General features: G+C 42.6%; 1 protein-coding gene across 1 annotated transcript in view; it reads right to left on the reverse strand.

Moving 5' to 3' along the window:
* Positions 1 to 16459, reverse strand: part of CHN2 (chimerin 2) — a 122714-nt gene that overhangs the window by 71529 nt on the left and 34726 nt on the right. Inside the window, exon 4 of the mRNA XM_005862954.2 lies at positions 90 to 121. Coding sequence (XP_005863016.2) covers positions 90 to 121 — 32 coding nt within the window. The remainder of the gene's footprint in view (positions 1 to 89; positions 122 to 16459) is intronic.

Below are 16459 nucleotides of genomic sequence, written 5' to 3' on the forward strand. Positions count from 1 at the left end.
TATTAGAAGCTTCTTAATATTTATAGTTAAATGACATATGAATTGACTCCTTACTACATTATTAAAACAAAGAATAGCATAATACATACTCTCTTCCGTAATATTTTGGTCTGTTTTCCACCTATATTAAAAAAGAAGAAAAATATTAATAATGCATTTGAATTCAAATCAGATAGATAAAAATGCTTTTCAAACAAACGGAGCTGGAGTCCTGGTCGTAATTTTATTACAGTTTTTGTTCCCAAAATTAGAGATCCATGAATCTGTGGAGTTAACCAACACATTCCCCTGTCCAGGGTAGGAAAGTTCTAGAATCATCATATTGCTCTAATCATTTAGGCTTCTTCTTCACCCAAACCCAATCATCTAATAAAAGAATTTCAAAGGAAACAAAGTGATGCTTATTTTAATATTCGGGAACTTATAAAGATATTACAAGGCTTCATCCTGAAATATACAAGGAATATTTTTAGCATGAATAAAACATAAGCACTTATTTCAATCTTCACCCACTTGTTTCATTATGTATTTACAATAAAAATGAAGCGTGCATCTGGGTTAAAAAATAACTTTCATTTGGTCCCTTCCCATGCAAAGTCAATATTCTAACATTCTTATTTTTTCAACAAATGATTAATGACTAAAATTACTTGACACCAGAGATATAGATGCAGAGGACAAGATTTATGACTCGACCAAACATCACAAGCCTTTCAGAAAAGATTTTCCAATCACAGCATCTGCCTTGGGGTTATTAACCCATGGAATTTTTATCTCATATAGACTAGTCTACTTTCACAAGAACTTTGTTTTCTGATGTTCCTGGTGTTGGAGTTGGGGAGAAATGAGCAGGAATTCTCATGATCAGCTTTTGTTCTTCTAGTCTAACTCCAGGGACTAGAAAACAGTGGGGTCACATTAAGTTATGAATTTCCATTGATGTTATGACAGCGTACAATATGAGCCTGCAGCTGTTTTATTTATAGTTATTTCTGTCTACAGTCAAATGGGGAGGTTTTTAAAGAATTATTTTTAATCCTCACCTCTTATTGATTTTAGAGAGACAAGAAGGGAAAGAGAGAAACACTGGTGTGAAAGACAAACATTGATTGGTTGCCTCCCATACGCATCCTGACTAAGGATCAAACTTGTAACCTTTTGATGCACCGAAGACGTTCCAACTAACCGAGCCACCTGGCCAGGGCTCATAGGTCAGGAAAGAGGTGGGATCTCAAGGTACTGTCCTACCTCCACCCCTCAAAGGATGCAGGGGACCCAAAGGGGTAGAAGGGAGCTAGAGAGAAATGGTCAGGAAGGGGGAGCCAGGAATCTGAGGGCCACATTCACAATCCTGCGTGGACAAGCTTGACTGGCATAAAACTAATCATCTGGACACTTCTAAGTAGGTGCTCACTCACCTGTGTATTTTATACTTGAAAAGCACTGAACTGAGAGAGGGGCATTCATAACTCTCAGTCTTCATGGTGTGAAGCCTGCTCAGTGTCACTTAGAGAGGAAGATCTAAAACATATCATTAACAGAAGCACCGAGTGCAAAACGGCTTCACACCATGACGTATACCATGACGCTACGTGCCGGAGAGCTTCTCAATATGACATTTTATACTTGAAAAGCACTGAACTGAGAGGGGGGCATTCATAACTCTCAGTCTTCACGGTGTGAAGCCTGCTCAGTGTCACTTACAGAGGAAGATCTAAAACATGTCATTAACAGAAGCACCGAGTGCAAAACGGCACCTTGTTATCTGACGTATACCATGACGCTACGTGCCGGAGAGCTTCTCAATATGAGCTGAACATTTTGTCATTCATATCATTCTATTGGCTTTCAAAGTTCTTTCTTCCTTTTATGATACCGTAGGTATCTGAATATAACACCTACATGGCATAGAAGAAATTTAGTTCCAGAAAAGCCAGTGGAGGCAGACAAGGCATACTATCTCTGCATTCTTAGAGAGAAGGATTAAAATGATTCCCTATGTAGAAGGACAATTTTATTTCCATCTTTTTGGTTGAGTCATAACACACATTTGCAAATCTGGGGGTAGCTTCCAACCCATTTTTCCTCTCTATCCTCTTATCTCCCCAGAAGGGAAGAGTCATCTAACCTCCCCGATGGGCAGCATGGTAGAGAGAGCCTGCCTCTAACTGCTGGCATGCAGGTAACTAGCTAATCAATGTTGAATTTAATTGACTCTTCAGACAACAAATTGCTTTCAGTTCATTAATCCATCATAAAAACTTACTGTGTTCAGGACTCTGTGCTAAGCCCTGCAATCGTTCCTGAAGTGATGACCTCCCAAGCGTGAGAGGAAGGGTCCGAGGAGCTCAGGGGTGCTCTGCATGTGCAGCAGGAAGACATACTAAGAAATCTAACGCAGCCTCCGTCACCTCCGCCCGTGTAGGGAAGCCAAGAGTTATGGTGCCTTGAAGGAGACCAAATAAGACCCTGCCTAGAGGACAGTTGGATCTAACTGAGGGACAAATCTGAATATGAAGACCATGAGCAGATAAAACAAGAGCATTGAATTGTGTGTGGGAGATTACACCTGGAATATGATCGTGGAATTTGTCCCCAATGTTGCAGGAGACGTATACTAAAATATCCTTTATTTGAAATTCAAATGTACTTAGGCAACCTGTTTTTATGTCTTCTTTTCTAATTCTGGCAACCCTTCATAGGGGGAGATGAAAGGTAGAAAAGGGAAGAGAAGGGAAGACAGAGGTGTGGGCATCCATCTGATCCCTGCTCTCCTGGTCGGACTGGATCTCTTTTCCTTTTGTCGTACAGCTGTCCTTGTTAACTTAAAGAGAGAAATACTGGCTGGGATCAAAACCAAACAATAACCCTCTCCTTTTCCTAAAGTTTTTGCTTACAGGAATTGAAACAGTCTCCATCTCCACACTTCACTGAGCTTTTAACCACACAAGAGCTTAAATTGAACAACCCTAGAAAAATCATAGGCATCCACATTTTTTTCAAGGTGCCCTTAGATGCAGACAAAACACTCAAAAATATCAATATCCAAAATATTACTAAAATGCCTTTAAAAAACTATACAACAATCTGATAAGATTTTCTGCCCAATATAAACTATTTAAACACCAATAACATAATTGTCTAACACTTAATGGAGTCATTCATAGGAGCTGTGTGCAGTCCACTGCTGAATAGAATAGGGACTGTTTATGCTTCTACACTGAGCATCTATATATATAAAACCCTAAGCAACTGGTTGACCAGTTGCTATGATGTGCACTGACCACTAGGGGGGGCAGACGCTCAATGCAGGAGCTGCCCCCTGGTGGTTAGTGTGCTCCCACAGCAGGAGCGCTGCTCAGCTGACCAACGGGTGCCAGATACCATGCTCACAGCTAGCGAGCGCAGCTGCGGTGGCGCAAGTCTCTCCTGCCACTGCAGCAGCATTACCGAGCAGTACCAGGTACTGCAGGGCTGGGATGAGTGGGAGCAGCATGCGCCTGGCCCAGGCTCGGGCTCCTCCCTGGCCACCTACCGCTTCACACACTACTATATCCCTCGGGGGATGTTGGACTGCCAGTTTCCTCAAGGATTGAGCCGAAACTGGCAGTCCAACATCTCCTGAGGGGTCCTGTATTGTGAGAGGGCGCAGGCCAGGCTGAGGGACCACACCTGTGCATGAATCCGTGCACCGGGCCTCTAGTATACTATAATAAAAACCAACCATGAAATAATATTGACAAAGATTTGAAAAATACTCTCTAAATTGGACCTGCATTGGTAGTGCCCCCAGGTACCAGGACTGAACAAATACTAAGGGACAATATCCTCAGGGAAAAAGGCAGGAAAATATGTCTAATGGACTTAAACACGAGGCTAATCAGAGCACTGAGATATGAGAGAGACCTTCTTCCATCTCTTGGCAGCCCTGCTACTCAGAGTGTGGCCCGGGGACCAGCCTCCACAGCAGGGGCGCTACCTGGGAGCTGGTCGGAAATGCTGAGTCAGCACGTCGAAGGGGTTGCGTACACACTAAAGCTTGAGCAGCTGCCACAGGAGAACTTGTCATCGCAGGCTTTCAACTGGAAGAAGGATATGGGCTAAAACTTTTTGTAAGTTGTTAGAGCAAACATTCGAGATTTGCGGTGGGGGCTGTTCTGAGAGCAAAGGCTGCCTGTGCTGACTGTTCGCAGAGCGAGGCAGAGACTACGAATGCAGAGCCCTGCTGTCAGTTTAATTGCTGGGTGACCCTCAGTAGGTTATTAAACTTCTTTGCATCTCATTTTCCTCCATTTTCAATAAAACTGGAGTTATAAAAATGCGCTGCTTTAATAAGGCTGTTTTGAAGATTGGGTGAGATAATGCATATAAAAATGGTGAGGCTTGGAACACAGTCGGTAACAGGTTATCATTTATTGAGTAGCTACTCTGTGCCAGGAATGTCCTTAGGTTTCCAATATTTATCTCATTTAAGCCTCCCAACAACACTGGGGGGCACATGAGCTCTCTTATTTGACAGAGAACCGCTAAACAATGAGCGTGAGGTCACAGGACTAGCAACTGGCTTCAAACAAAGCACATACCCTTTCACTCCCGGGTGCTTCTTCAGAGCAGACACCAACCCGTGCCAGCGACTTCATCGCTAGGGCACAGTGCTGCCCTTCGCTTAAATACTGGACTGTCCAAATTGTCCTGCAGTTTTCTTTGCCAGGACTGAACGCCTTAAAATCTCTTTGTGATGACTGAATTCTGTCCATGAGTTAACAAATGAGAACCAGGGATCAATCTGCCTCTCTCAACTGTTCCCCTGTCATTTAGAAGTGCGTGTATTCCAAGCTACCTGGTTAATTTCCAATGCCTCCTTCTAATGTTAAGGACACATTCTCAGCACTTTGCAAAGCTTGAAAGAAACAGTCGGGTGACAGCTGCACAGTGAGAGACAGGAAACATAATCCTTAAATGAGTTTGCTTTATAGTCAGATTATCATTGCCTAGATAAACACAAGTTCTTTTATATTCAACACAAAGACATCCAAAGAATATTGTGAGTCCTCTGTAAACAAGGTTTCCAATTATTGAAAAAACAAAGCTCTTATAATCTCTCAGCAGCTGGTATATGTTAAGTTTTTGCTTAATAGAAATAATTTTAAAATTCAATTTAGCAACCTCCTAGGCAGGGCAGCTAGACGGCTGGATTTTCTGAGCTACTGATCAAATGTAGAGAAATGGGTTTTGATGACAGGATTTGTATTGGTGATATTGGGGCGATTTCATCCAGAAAAAAATAAATAAATAGGGCTAATTCCGCTCTAATTAAAAATGAAAGTTCTCTATTGAAAAGGAGAGAAGGAAAGTGGAAGTGCTGAAATGTACACTCTCCCAGTCGAAGAGCATAGTATGGGATGGAAACTGAGCAAGCTTTAAAGTCTCCTGTTTCTGTTCATCTAGAACCTAAGGCCTTATTTTTTCTCGTGGCATTCCTTTAAAGCTTCCGGAATTCTGATGGGCACTGTGAGGTGAATCCCTTCCTGTCTTGATTAGGATGTATGATAAAAACAAACAAACAAAAAATCTACTGGCCAGTCTTTCTGCAATAAACCTCCTTACAGGGTTACCCAGGGCTTTGCTAAGTTCTGTGAGTGCACACAAGTCAGGCACTTTAGTGACCTTCCAGGTCTCCCTGTCTGACCTTTGACCACTCTCCAGTCTATCTTTCACGCTGAGGTCGAAAAATGCAGACCTCATCACGTTGCTCCCTGCTCTAAATTGTTCACCGGCTCCTCACTGCCATGTGGTCAAACCTACTCAACTTAGTGCGACCTTCCAGACTACCCTACCCAAAAGTGGTATTCCCTCTCCTCGGTATATCCCATCTCTCTTCTCTGGTTTGTTTTTCCCCTAATACATTTATCATCACCTGATACTACATATTTCACTTGTATGTGTGTTTTTAATCTCCCATTCAAATGGAAATTACACAAGGGCAGAGATTTTTGTGCTTTGTTTACTGTTGAATCTCTAGCATTTAGAACAGAGCTGGCACACAGTAGGTGCTCAGTAAATATTGACGGAATGAATAAAAGAATGGCATATAGGATCTTCCTAACATGGCCTTGCTTGGGCATCCAGAGTATGTCCTTAGTACACACACTCTTGGCCCTGCCACATCCTCATTCCCCAGTTCTTTATGTCCCTCATACAGGATTTGCTTGGGCATCCAGAGTATGGCCTTAGCACACACATTCTTGGCCCCGCCACATCCTCATATCCTCATTCCCCAGTTCTTTATGTCCCTCATACAGGACTCCCTGTGGTTCCTGAAACACACCCTGGTCACTTAGGCCATTCTTTGGTCAGAATATTTCCCTGCATGTCATTCTAATACTTGGTCTCCGACTCATCTATGGCCGAACCTGGCAAAATCTCACTGATCTTAAACATAAGAAGTAAAATAATGCCATTTTGGGGAAATCTTCTCTGGCCGCCTCACACCAGCTTAGGGATTATTTCCTACCCTCCTCCTGAACTTTAGAAAAGCCGAGTTAGGGCCATGATCTTACTGCGATTTGCACTGTTGGCCTTTAGGACATCTAGACGTGAGCTCCTGCAGGGATCGACTCCTCTCTTTCTGTCTCTGTTGCCCAGCGTGCAACCGTGTGGTTGGTACAGAGCTCAGTTTCATGGAAGCAATAGATGGTTTGAAAGATAGCGCTGCTCATGGCCCCACATCCCCTTTCTGGGCTTACTGAAATTTCAGAGGGGGCCTCTGTGAAAATATTGGCAGTCCTGGTGCCTCATACTTGATGCTTTATGCCTCTAAGCCAGTGGTCGGCAAACTGTGGCTCGGCAAACCGCGGCTCGCGAGCCACGTGCGGCTTTTTGGCCCCTTGAGTGTGGCTCTTCCACAAAATACCGACTTTTGCGCATGGGCCACAAAGTTTCAATCGCACTGTACGTGCGCTTCCGCATGTGGCATTTTGTGGAAGAGCCACACTCAAGGGGCCAAAGAGCCGCATGTGGCTCACGAGCCGCGGTTTGCCGACCACAGCACTAAGCTATAGGATAAAACTAGCTCCCCTCCCTGTTTCCTGCTATCTCCAAGGAGTGAAGACTGGAGACCACAGGGAGCAACCTTGACTTGTAGTCAGTGACTCTGCTAATCAAGGTCTCCCTATTCTCTAGCAAGGTGTGAACATGGGAAACAACATAAGCCACTGGGATGCTCTAACTCTTGAATTTGCAGGAGAAACTATTAAGAGAAACAGAGTTGATTCACATGCATGGCAGAGCCTAATAGCGACAACTGTAATAATTGTCAATAGTTATTAAAAATTTACTATGGGCCAAGCATTGTTCTAAGCACTTTCTTCACATATATTAACCCATTCAATCCTTGTGACTACTCAGTAGGTACAACTCGATCATACCCACTCCCAAAGGATCAACTGAGGCACAGAGCAGCAGAGTATAAAGGCAGACTCTATCATTCTAAAGCTAGGGCCCCTAGCCATCATACTCTACGGCCCAGAGGTGCATCCATCCTGCTTCCTGGATCCCCAGAGATGTCCTGCCTCACATACCCATCCCAAAGGCCCTGATTGTTCAGCTTTCCTTTCAGAGAATTTTTTTCATAACCTTCCAACCAACCTCTGTCATTTTTGTTACTGTTGTTGGTGTGTGGTTTTTATTTTTGCTAAAGTTAGCCAGATTTGGTTTCTGTTGTTCACAATAGAATCCTAAGTGATAGTCCCATTGAACCCTCATCTCCAGGGCCAGAGCCAGGGTGGCTGTAAGGTTTAGCACGCTCCATAGAGGATACTGACATACAACCAGGACTGGGAATGACTTTGGGCTGCAGTTCCAAAACACGGAGAAGATGAACACCTTCCTAGGAGCTAGGCACACCTTCTGAGGACCTCTTCGTGGCTTTTGATCCACTCTCACAGCAAGCTTCCAGAAACACCCAAAAGCCTCTCCAGCTGGCCCAGACCACCACCTGGCAGCTCATGTGGACCCAGGCGTCATGGCTATGTCTTCCCCGGCACTGCCTCCTTGGCTCCACGTGTTGGCTCCCAACACCCACCTCAGGCTCTCCCTGTTGGGACAACACAATTACGTGTGCTGCTCTGGCTCTGCCCTGACACTTCCTTGCCTAGCATTTTACAACCACCCTCTGGCATCCTGAAGCCACCGCTCCAGGTACAATGGCTCTTTCCTCCCATCCAAGCCAAATCCCACGGAGGCCATTGTGGCCAGAGTGGCTGGTTGGCTTCCCACCAGGTAGGAGGATCAAATGGAGTCGGTCAACCTGGCCTCCTCCTGATACTTCCTTCAGACAGGCACCTTATTAAAAAAAAAGAACCAAAACCCAAAATTTAATCAAATCTTTTAAGAATTAAATTTTATCTTTCTATCTAACTCATATCACTGTTGTTTCAAAATACACTTTTGTCCTTCCTTTGGTCTTCAGTGCAAATGAGAATCTGAGAATATTCTCCACAGGGTAAGTTTTCCTCTATTAAAAGCTATCTCTGTGCCACCTGGTTGCCTGTTCTTCTTCACACCATATAATACTTGTTCTCTTAAACCTTTTCTAATACAGCCTGCTTTCCGGTCCTTAATTCATCTTCATTATTCTTCTTGGAAGTCTCTTTAAATTCTCCACATACCTGTTAAGCTCAAAGAGCTTGAAGTACCCAATAGAATCGAATCAAATCAAGAGAAAACTAATGTTGCTGTTAAGATTCTAGGGGACAAAAAGATTGTGTGAGTACACTCATTTAATTCTTCATTCTTGTTAGTAAATTCCTCCCTTTAAAGCTCAATGGTATTTGGGTTAAGTGATACTCTATAATTTGGAAAAGGCAAACAACGTCCATCATTCTCATTCTTCTCCCCTGTTCTTTTCTCCGTCCTCCTTCAGAAATGTACGCGTATCCAAATGTAAGTGTTCATTGTAAGTATTCAAATGTCTGTGTTCAAACTGATGAATAAAATTAATCTATCAAAAGAAAAAGAAAGAGGAACAGAATGTGGGAGATGGTAGAAATTAAATATTGTCTGGAGAAATATTCTCAATAGTTTTTGCATTATAGCCTCCTATGGACCCTTTTTACACAATTTTTTTTCTCCCCTATCCTCTCTTCCCAATGAAAAATTAATACTATAGGGAGGCTGAATATCTGTTTATGTTCCATATGTGTATCTGTGCTTTATACACTAAGTGAGTACTATTTTGTTGCCTGCCCCTTAGGAACCAATTCCCTTGCCTTGGGGATAATATTGCTTCCAATGAGAACTCAAGGTCTGGAGAGATTGTCCTGGCTTTCAGAATGCTGTACCATTTATTCTTCCACCAGGAAGGTGGAATAAATACCTTTGCCACCTTCCTACAGATGAGAAAGCTACAATTCCTAGTGGTAAATTCACTTGCTCCTAGTCCTGCACAAGGTGAGCCGCAGAGTTAGGGTTGAAACCCAGTTTATGATGCCATAAGATCCAGAATCCTGTTCTCTATTCTTTAAAAACATTGTCTAATTTGGCAGTTCTATAATAGGCACTACCCCAGAATAATTCCCAACATGGCAATAAATAAGACTGAAAACACCTTATTAATGTTTGTTTTTACTCTCAAATTCTTTTCCTGACAAATTATTCCTTGTTAAAGATTCTTGAGCTAGCCTTGCTGTGCTTCCAGCAGCATTGATATGGAGGCACCTTTTGGCCATTTGGGATTGTGCACCCAAGAGATGGTTTTTGTTCCCTGGGTCAGAGCACATCCTGCCATCGCTCTTCTTCTTCTTCTTTTTAAAATTAATTTTTAGAAAGAGAGGAAGGGAGAGTGAGAGAGAGAAACATCAACATGAGAGCGAAACATAGATCAACTACCTCCTGTATGCCCCCTACTGGAGATTGAGTCCACAACCCAGGCATGTGCCCTGACAGGGAATTGAACCAGCAACCTTTTGGTGCATGGGATAACACCCAACCAACTGAACCACACCAGCCAGGACCTGCAATTGCTCTTCTTACACAATCTTTGCCTTTTCTTCTTGACATTTTGTTATGATAATTTTCATCCAGCAGAAGGAATGAAAGACTTTTACAGCAAACCTGCATATCCACACCACCTAGATTCTGTAACATTTACTATACTTGCTTTATGAAATAACTATTTATTCACCCCTCTAGTCACCCATTAATCCAACACTGTTTGGATGTATTTCATAGTAAATTTCAGACACAGCCCTCTTTCCCCCAAATTCGATAACATATAGGCTTTTAAAAGGAGAGTAACACCAGCCTTGTTCTTGAAGTTAAAGAAAGTGAGCTTAGGCCACATGTTCAGATGGTGTTTCCAGATAAACAGGTTCCACCCACATCTTTAATGTCCCGCTGGTGGAGGGCTATGCCACCTTTTCCAACAGGCCACCGTTTCTTGTCAGGAAGAAAGTGACCATCACAAAGCAGTTGAAAGAACACTTGCTTATTGTAACTGCCCTGGCCTCTTTCATCAATTTATGTGTTAAACATGAAGGTCAAAGCATTTCTTAAAATGGGATCAAATGCATCCTAAATGAAAGGACTAAAATTCCCTTTTTTCCTAAGGTTTTTATAGTGTTTTGGAAAAGGTAAAAATTAAAGACCAATACTTCCAACCTATAAATGTCAGGCACTATTCTGAGATCTTTGCATGTATTAACTCACTCTTCAAAGTTACTTCTAGTGTAAGACTAGGGGTCAGCAAACTTCTCCTGGCAAGGGCTAGAGAGTAAACACAGGGTGGGCAAAAGTAGGTTTGTAGTTGTTCGTATGGAAAATCATACAACAATTAATAAACAAGGATACAAGAATAAACTGTGCTTCACGTATCAGAACTGTACACCTACTTTTGACCCATCCGGTACTTTAGACTTTGAGGACGTCTGACTCAAATACTCAATTTGCTGTGGGAGCACAAAAGCAGCCACAGCCAACATGTAAAGGAATGAGCGTTGCTGTTTGAATAAAACTTTCTTCACAAAAAAATAGTCGGCAGGCTCTTGTTTGTCAGCGCCTGTACTGGACTAACAAAAGTTAGAGACCATTCTCAAAAACCGGTTTCAGGACGTCTTATAGTCAGCTCAGGACTGAGAGCTCGCCAATGCCGCAAAGGCCTTTTAATTGAATGGTGGATCACATCAGCTCTCTGTGTGCCTGCCCTTCCATCTCTTGCTGCACCGGGAGAAGAACATCATTAATTTTTAATCTATGGCATAACAATGCCAACTTAAAACATCAAAATGCATGAAGTCAGGAAGTGTTGACTTCTATTGCTGCACAGCTGAGAATACTGAAATACTATAGCATCTGGCCTGTGTCCTTGAACAGTAAGGGGTTGCTGAAGCATCATTAAGCCTGGTCTCTGAGAAGTCACGGAACCCTGAGGACCACAACAGAGCAAAGGGACAACTGGGACAGTGTAATTACAGACTTGGTAGATATCCCAGGGAGATACTAGAACAGTTCATCAAATAATCAATATGTGATTACCTAGAAGGACACGAGATGCTGATGGCAACCACTATGCCTTTGCCGGGCTGTGCCAAGGCTATTTAATTTCCTTCCACAATGTAGAAGGACACTGGCCATGCAAATAAGAAGGAAGAGAGCGATACCACTGCTAAAGCAAAGCTTGCTCTTTTGTCCAACAAGACGGAGATACGGTGTATTAGAGCTAATGTCAAGAGAGACTATGATTGGTGAAAGGATACAACCAAAGGTGATAGATTACCAATGGCTCAGCCAGTGTAGGCCTGGAGACAATGAGGGGAGTGGTAGACTGAGGTAAGGATGTGGGACCAGGAGAGCACCTGGGCTGGCTTGGCTTTTATTGGCAAATTGGTCACCTATGATACCGAACTAAGAAATGCTCATGAACCACACAGATGATCCACTGAATGAAGGGACTGTCACTTGGAAAGCAGAAATATAAAGTATTCCTGTCATAATGACAATGGAGCTGGTATTTTTATTAATGCCAAGAAACATTAAAAGCAATAGTAAATCCAGCAAGAATTTTTGAACAGCCACAAGATAAGGAGAACCTCTTTAAAAAGCTGGAGTTCATTAGCGCATACACTGAATATGAACGAACATGAGTATGAATCATCTTAGAACTGAATTTGAATATTTTTGTTAATTAGTAATGCAAACATAACTCTACGAAGTACAACAAATTGGAAGGTGGGCGTAGGAAACCAGGATAAATTAGGCGCTGACCATACTTGTACAAGGATGCATAGTTGGCCCCTGCAACATACGAGGGTGTGGGAAAGCCAGACATAGCAAAGAAGGAAAGCAAAGGCAAACTATTTGTAAAGGATGGAAAATAACATCTGGGAGGAAGTACAGCTAGAGAAATGTACGAGGTGAAGTGGGGTGAAGTCCATGAAAAGTCTAGCACAGCGCTGGGCGCACAGTAAGCATCACCAGGAGACGGTGTCTGGATTCTTCTATCCTAGGGCATAGGGAAGGGAGTAGGAAACAGAAGCAGGAGTGAGAACAGTGGTTACAACAGTGGTCCTCACACTTGGACGAGTGTCAGGCGCACCCACAGGACTTCTTAACTCCCAAACTACTGGGCCCCCACTCCGAAAGTGTGATTCAGCAGGTCTGTGACGGGCCAGAGAATCTGCATTTCTGACGAGTTGCCAGGCGATGTCCTCGCTGCTGGTTCCAGACTCCAGAATCACCCAGTTGGAAGCCCGGTCCTGGATTCGCTCTGGGTTTGACTCCGGCTCTACCTGTCTGGTGCTATTTGTCCCATTTTCTCTTGTAAAATGAGAGGGATGACAACCCCCACGGGACTGTTGTGAAGAACAACATAAGTAAAGCTCTTCACCCAGTACTCAAGGCACATAAGCACTCCCTATGTGTTAGCTCTCATTACAATTAAAAGGCTGATGACAAGGCGATAATTAGGCAACAACACTCAAGGTAATCATATTGTAACTGGGCTGGTCTGAGATTGCACCATTCACATTTTTTTCTGATGGAAAGTAAAGTCAAGGTTACATACAACTGTTTTCAAGCGTCTCACTGCTCGGTCAGCCAGACCATGTTACCCTAGGAGACATGGCTTGCCTGGGGTGAAGTGGAACCGGCTTTTATCAGCATTATTACTCAGTTACTGTTTAACCAGGTGAGTAAAAGGTGAAGCATGTCTTTAAAACCTCACCAGTGTGTGCAGGCTATGCACCTGTTTCTTTTCCTGGATGGTCCTGGCCACACCCGAAATTGTACTGGACCTGACCTCTGAGTCACAGGCAGACATACTGGAGATATCAAATTGCAGTCACGGTGAAAGTGTGGTATTTGCTTCCTGTTTGGATGTGTAAGGTTGAGCTCCTCATAACCACTTGACCACAGTCTAGACCACTCGCATCTCCTCCCCCATCAGTGAGTGATGGCGGCTTGGGTGATGGCTGTCAGAGGCCAGGTAAGGATAACAGAGCGAGTATTGTAATCCACGATTCTATTGGCTGTTCTTCTTGTTTTTCTAAAGCAACTAACCACATAATGCATTAGTTCCTCTCTAGCAATTCTATAAAGAAATGCATACCCATGGACACGGACAATAGGGTGGTGAAGGCCTGGGGTTTGGGGGTGGCTAGAAGAGGTCAATGGGGGGAAACAGGGGACATGTGTAATACTTTCAGCAATAAAGATTTTTTAAGAAACAGATTAAAGAAATGCACATTTTCAAGTTACATTTCAAGAAATAAAAATCACCCAGAAAGATTAAAGAAGAGTCTCAAGTACTTTTACTTATCATCCATCACTGTTTAACCTCCTTCATTTTCCTTATTCTGTTTTAAGGAGAAATCGTCCACTTCTGCTTCATCTTCGGCTTCAGCATATACACGGCCCCTTGGTGGCCCTCCCACTCAGGCTGTCTGTCCTTTGATTCAGAGCCTTTAAATTCTACAACAGCTTGTCCTCACCCGGCCAGCATGGCTCAGTGGTTGAATGTCGACCTATGAACCAGGAGGTTCGGTTGGAGGCTTGATCCCCTTGTGGGGCGAGCAGGAGGGAGCAGATCAACGATTCTCTCTCATCATTGGTGTTTCTACCCCTCTCTCCCTTCCTCTCCAAAATCAATAAAAATATATTTTAAAAAATAAAGCAGCTTGTCCTCAAGTGCCCTTGCCCACTGCTAAAGACATAGCCTTGGATGCAAAGTCTAAACTTACTACCTTAGAAGTTGTTCAGAGTACTTCAAAGAGAGCGAATTCTTTTTTGGAGGGTTATGCGTTTTGATAGGTCACAGCACTTGTCAGCAAGAAGGCAAATATAAAAGCACAAAACTTTGGAGAGAGAAAACTCACGTGTCTAAACGTTTTGCCTCACACTGGCTTTACTCGCCTCCCCCTTGCGGAATAGGTCCACAGCCAAAGCAAGTCTCGCTGGGGACAAAGCCAACAGCCTGACTGCATTTGGGAATGAGAGGACAGCCTGGGAGAAAGAACGATGGGCAAGCCTTTTATCCCAGGTTGTGTCAATATTAAGGGGTGAGAAGAAGGGATATATTTCTTCCCAGGGAAGAAGTAGCCTTCTGCTTACTACACATGAAAGCCAATTAAAAGGCAATGGGATTGATTTTTGTTCGGGGCCTGCAGAGTCGATCTCATTACTTCAGAGACATACCGTGTCTCGAGATCTAGAATCAGTAGAGTTTTCATGTTCCCCCAAATGCATATTTCCTTAAAACATTTATTTTTAATAATTAAAAAGAGAAAAGGGGAGGATTGTGAAATAGTGCAAATCCCTTCGGAGTTTACTTCATTTTATTTTTTATTGACTTTATTGGAGGGACACTGGCTACTAAAATATAGGCTTCAGGTGTACAATTCTCTAATACATCATCTGTATCTTGTATTGTGTGTTCGCCACCCCAAGTCAAGAGTTTATTTTAAATATGTGACTCAAAATGCACCGAGTTAATTGAGCATGATATGGTCCATCAATGCAGCTTGTTAAAACCTTCCAGACATGTCTGAAGCTACAAGACTACAAGGCCGTGGAGACTAGATATGGTGAATCAACATTTTCAAAGCATGATAAAATGAAATGCTCTTGTAGGCTTAAAAGAACATTTTTGACAAGTAAAGGTAGAAGAGAGAGAAATCAGATGATATTTAGGAAACCCAAAAACTAGAGAAAATGCACAGGAGGGGAGGCATTTAAAGTGGTATTTTAAAAAGTAAATACAGCCCGGCTGGTTTGGCTCAGTGGTTAAGTGTTGACCCATGAACCAAGAGGTCCTGGTTTGATTCCAGGTCATGGCACATGCCCGGGTTGTGGGCTCAATCCCCAGTAGGGGGTGTGCAGGAGGCAGCCAATCCATGTCTCTCTCTCATCATTGATATTTCTATCTTTCCCTCTCCTTTCCCTTCTAAAATCAATAAAAACATTTAAAAAATAAAAAGTGAATAAAAGTCACTAGGAGGTAAAATATATTACTTCAGCTTAAGATAGGCCACTATCATCTGACCTTGGCTGAACCTCTGACAATCAAGAAAAAATGCTGACCCTGCTCATGAATGCTAGCAATCTCAGTTTTACTGTTCACTTCTGCATTAAAAAAAAAAAATTCCAAGGTAGCTTATTCTCTGGCAAGGAGGGAGCAGCGAATCTGCATAAAATGGAGAACAATTTAAAATAATCATACCAATTTATGTCTCTTTTCTGAAATTGCTTTGTATGATGGTCACTATAGCAATTTCAAATAAGGCAAATGATACAAAATCACTTACAGTCTCAAAAGAATTTCTGCTTACGGTATACACTCTAGGTAACTGCAGTGGAACTTGGCTTTGCATTAGCCATGCAAGTGAATCGTGACCTCTGGCCTTCCCAAAAGGCCAAACAGAAATCTAGAATATTCCAGGAAAAAATATTAGTCTGTGTTGAAGTAAGAAGCTTACCTGCCAAAAGTCCAATTCACTGGCGTACTAACAGCACTGAGTAAATATCCGATCTGCTATTGTAATGGTTTGAGAATTCTAAATTTCTTACGTTCGTGGTCTCTATCCTTTTTTCATAATTTTATCACATAGTTTACCATACTGATTGCTCACTGCCGCCGGGCACTGTGTTCAATGCCAGTGAAGGAAGTACCCATGATTAGGACTGATGAAGTCTCTGGGAGAGAGATGGACAGCAACAAGTAAACAATGAAAGATGACAAGAAAGTATACAGAGTGGGGGAAAAGTAGGTTTGCAAAAGTAGGTTTGTGAGTACATGAAACACAGGGGTTTAGTCTTGTTTTATTATTTATTAATTATTGTATTGTATTTGTATATACATTTGTATATATAGGATGCCTCCAAAAGTGTATCCACTCACTTTGAATAATTATAAGGGGAGTGTTTATGAAAATACATTTCATTTTCAAAGTTGAGTTATCAGTTATTA

This window comes from Myotis brandtii, unplaced genomic scaffold (assembly GCF_000412655.1).
Source record: "Myotis brandtii unplaced genomic scaffold, ASM41265v1 scaffold17, whole genome shotgun sequence".
Classification (NCBI taxonomy): Eukaryota; Metazoa; Chordata; class Mammalia; order Chiroptera; family Vespertilionidae; genus Myotis; species Myotis brandtii.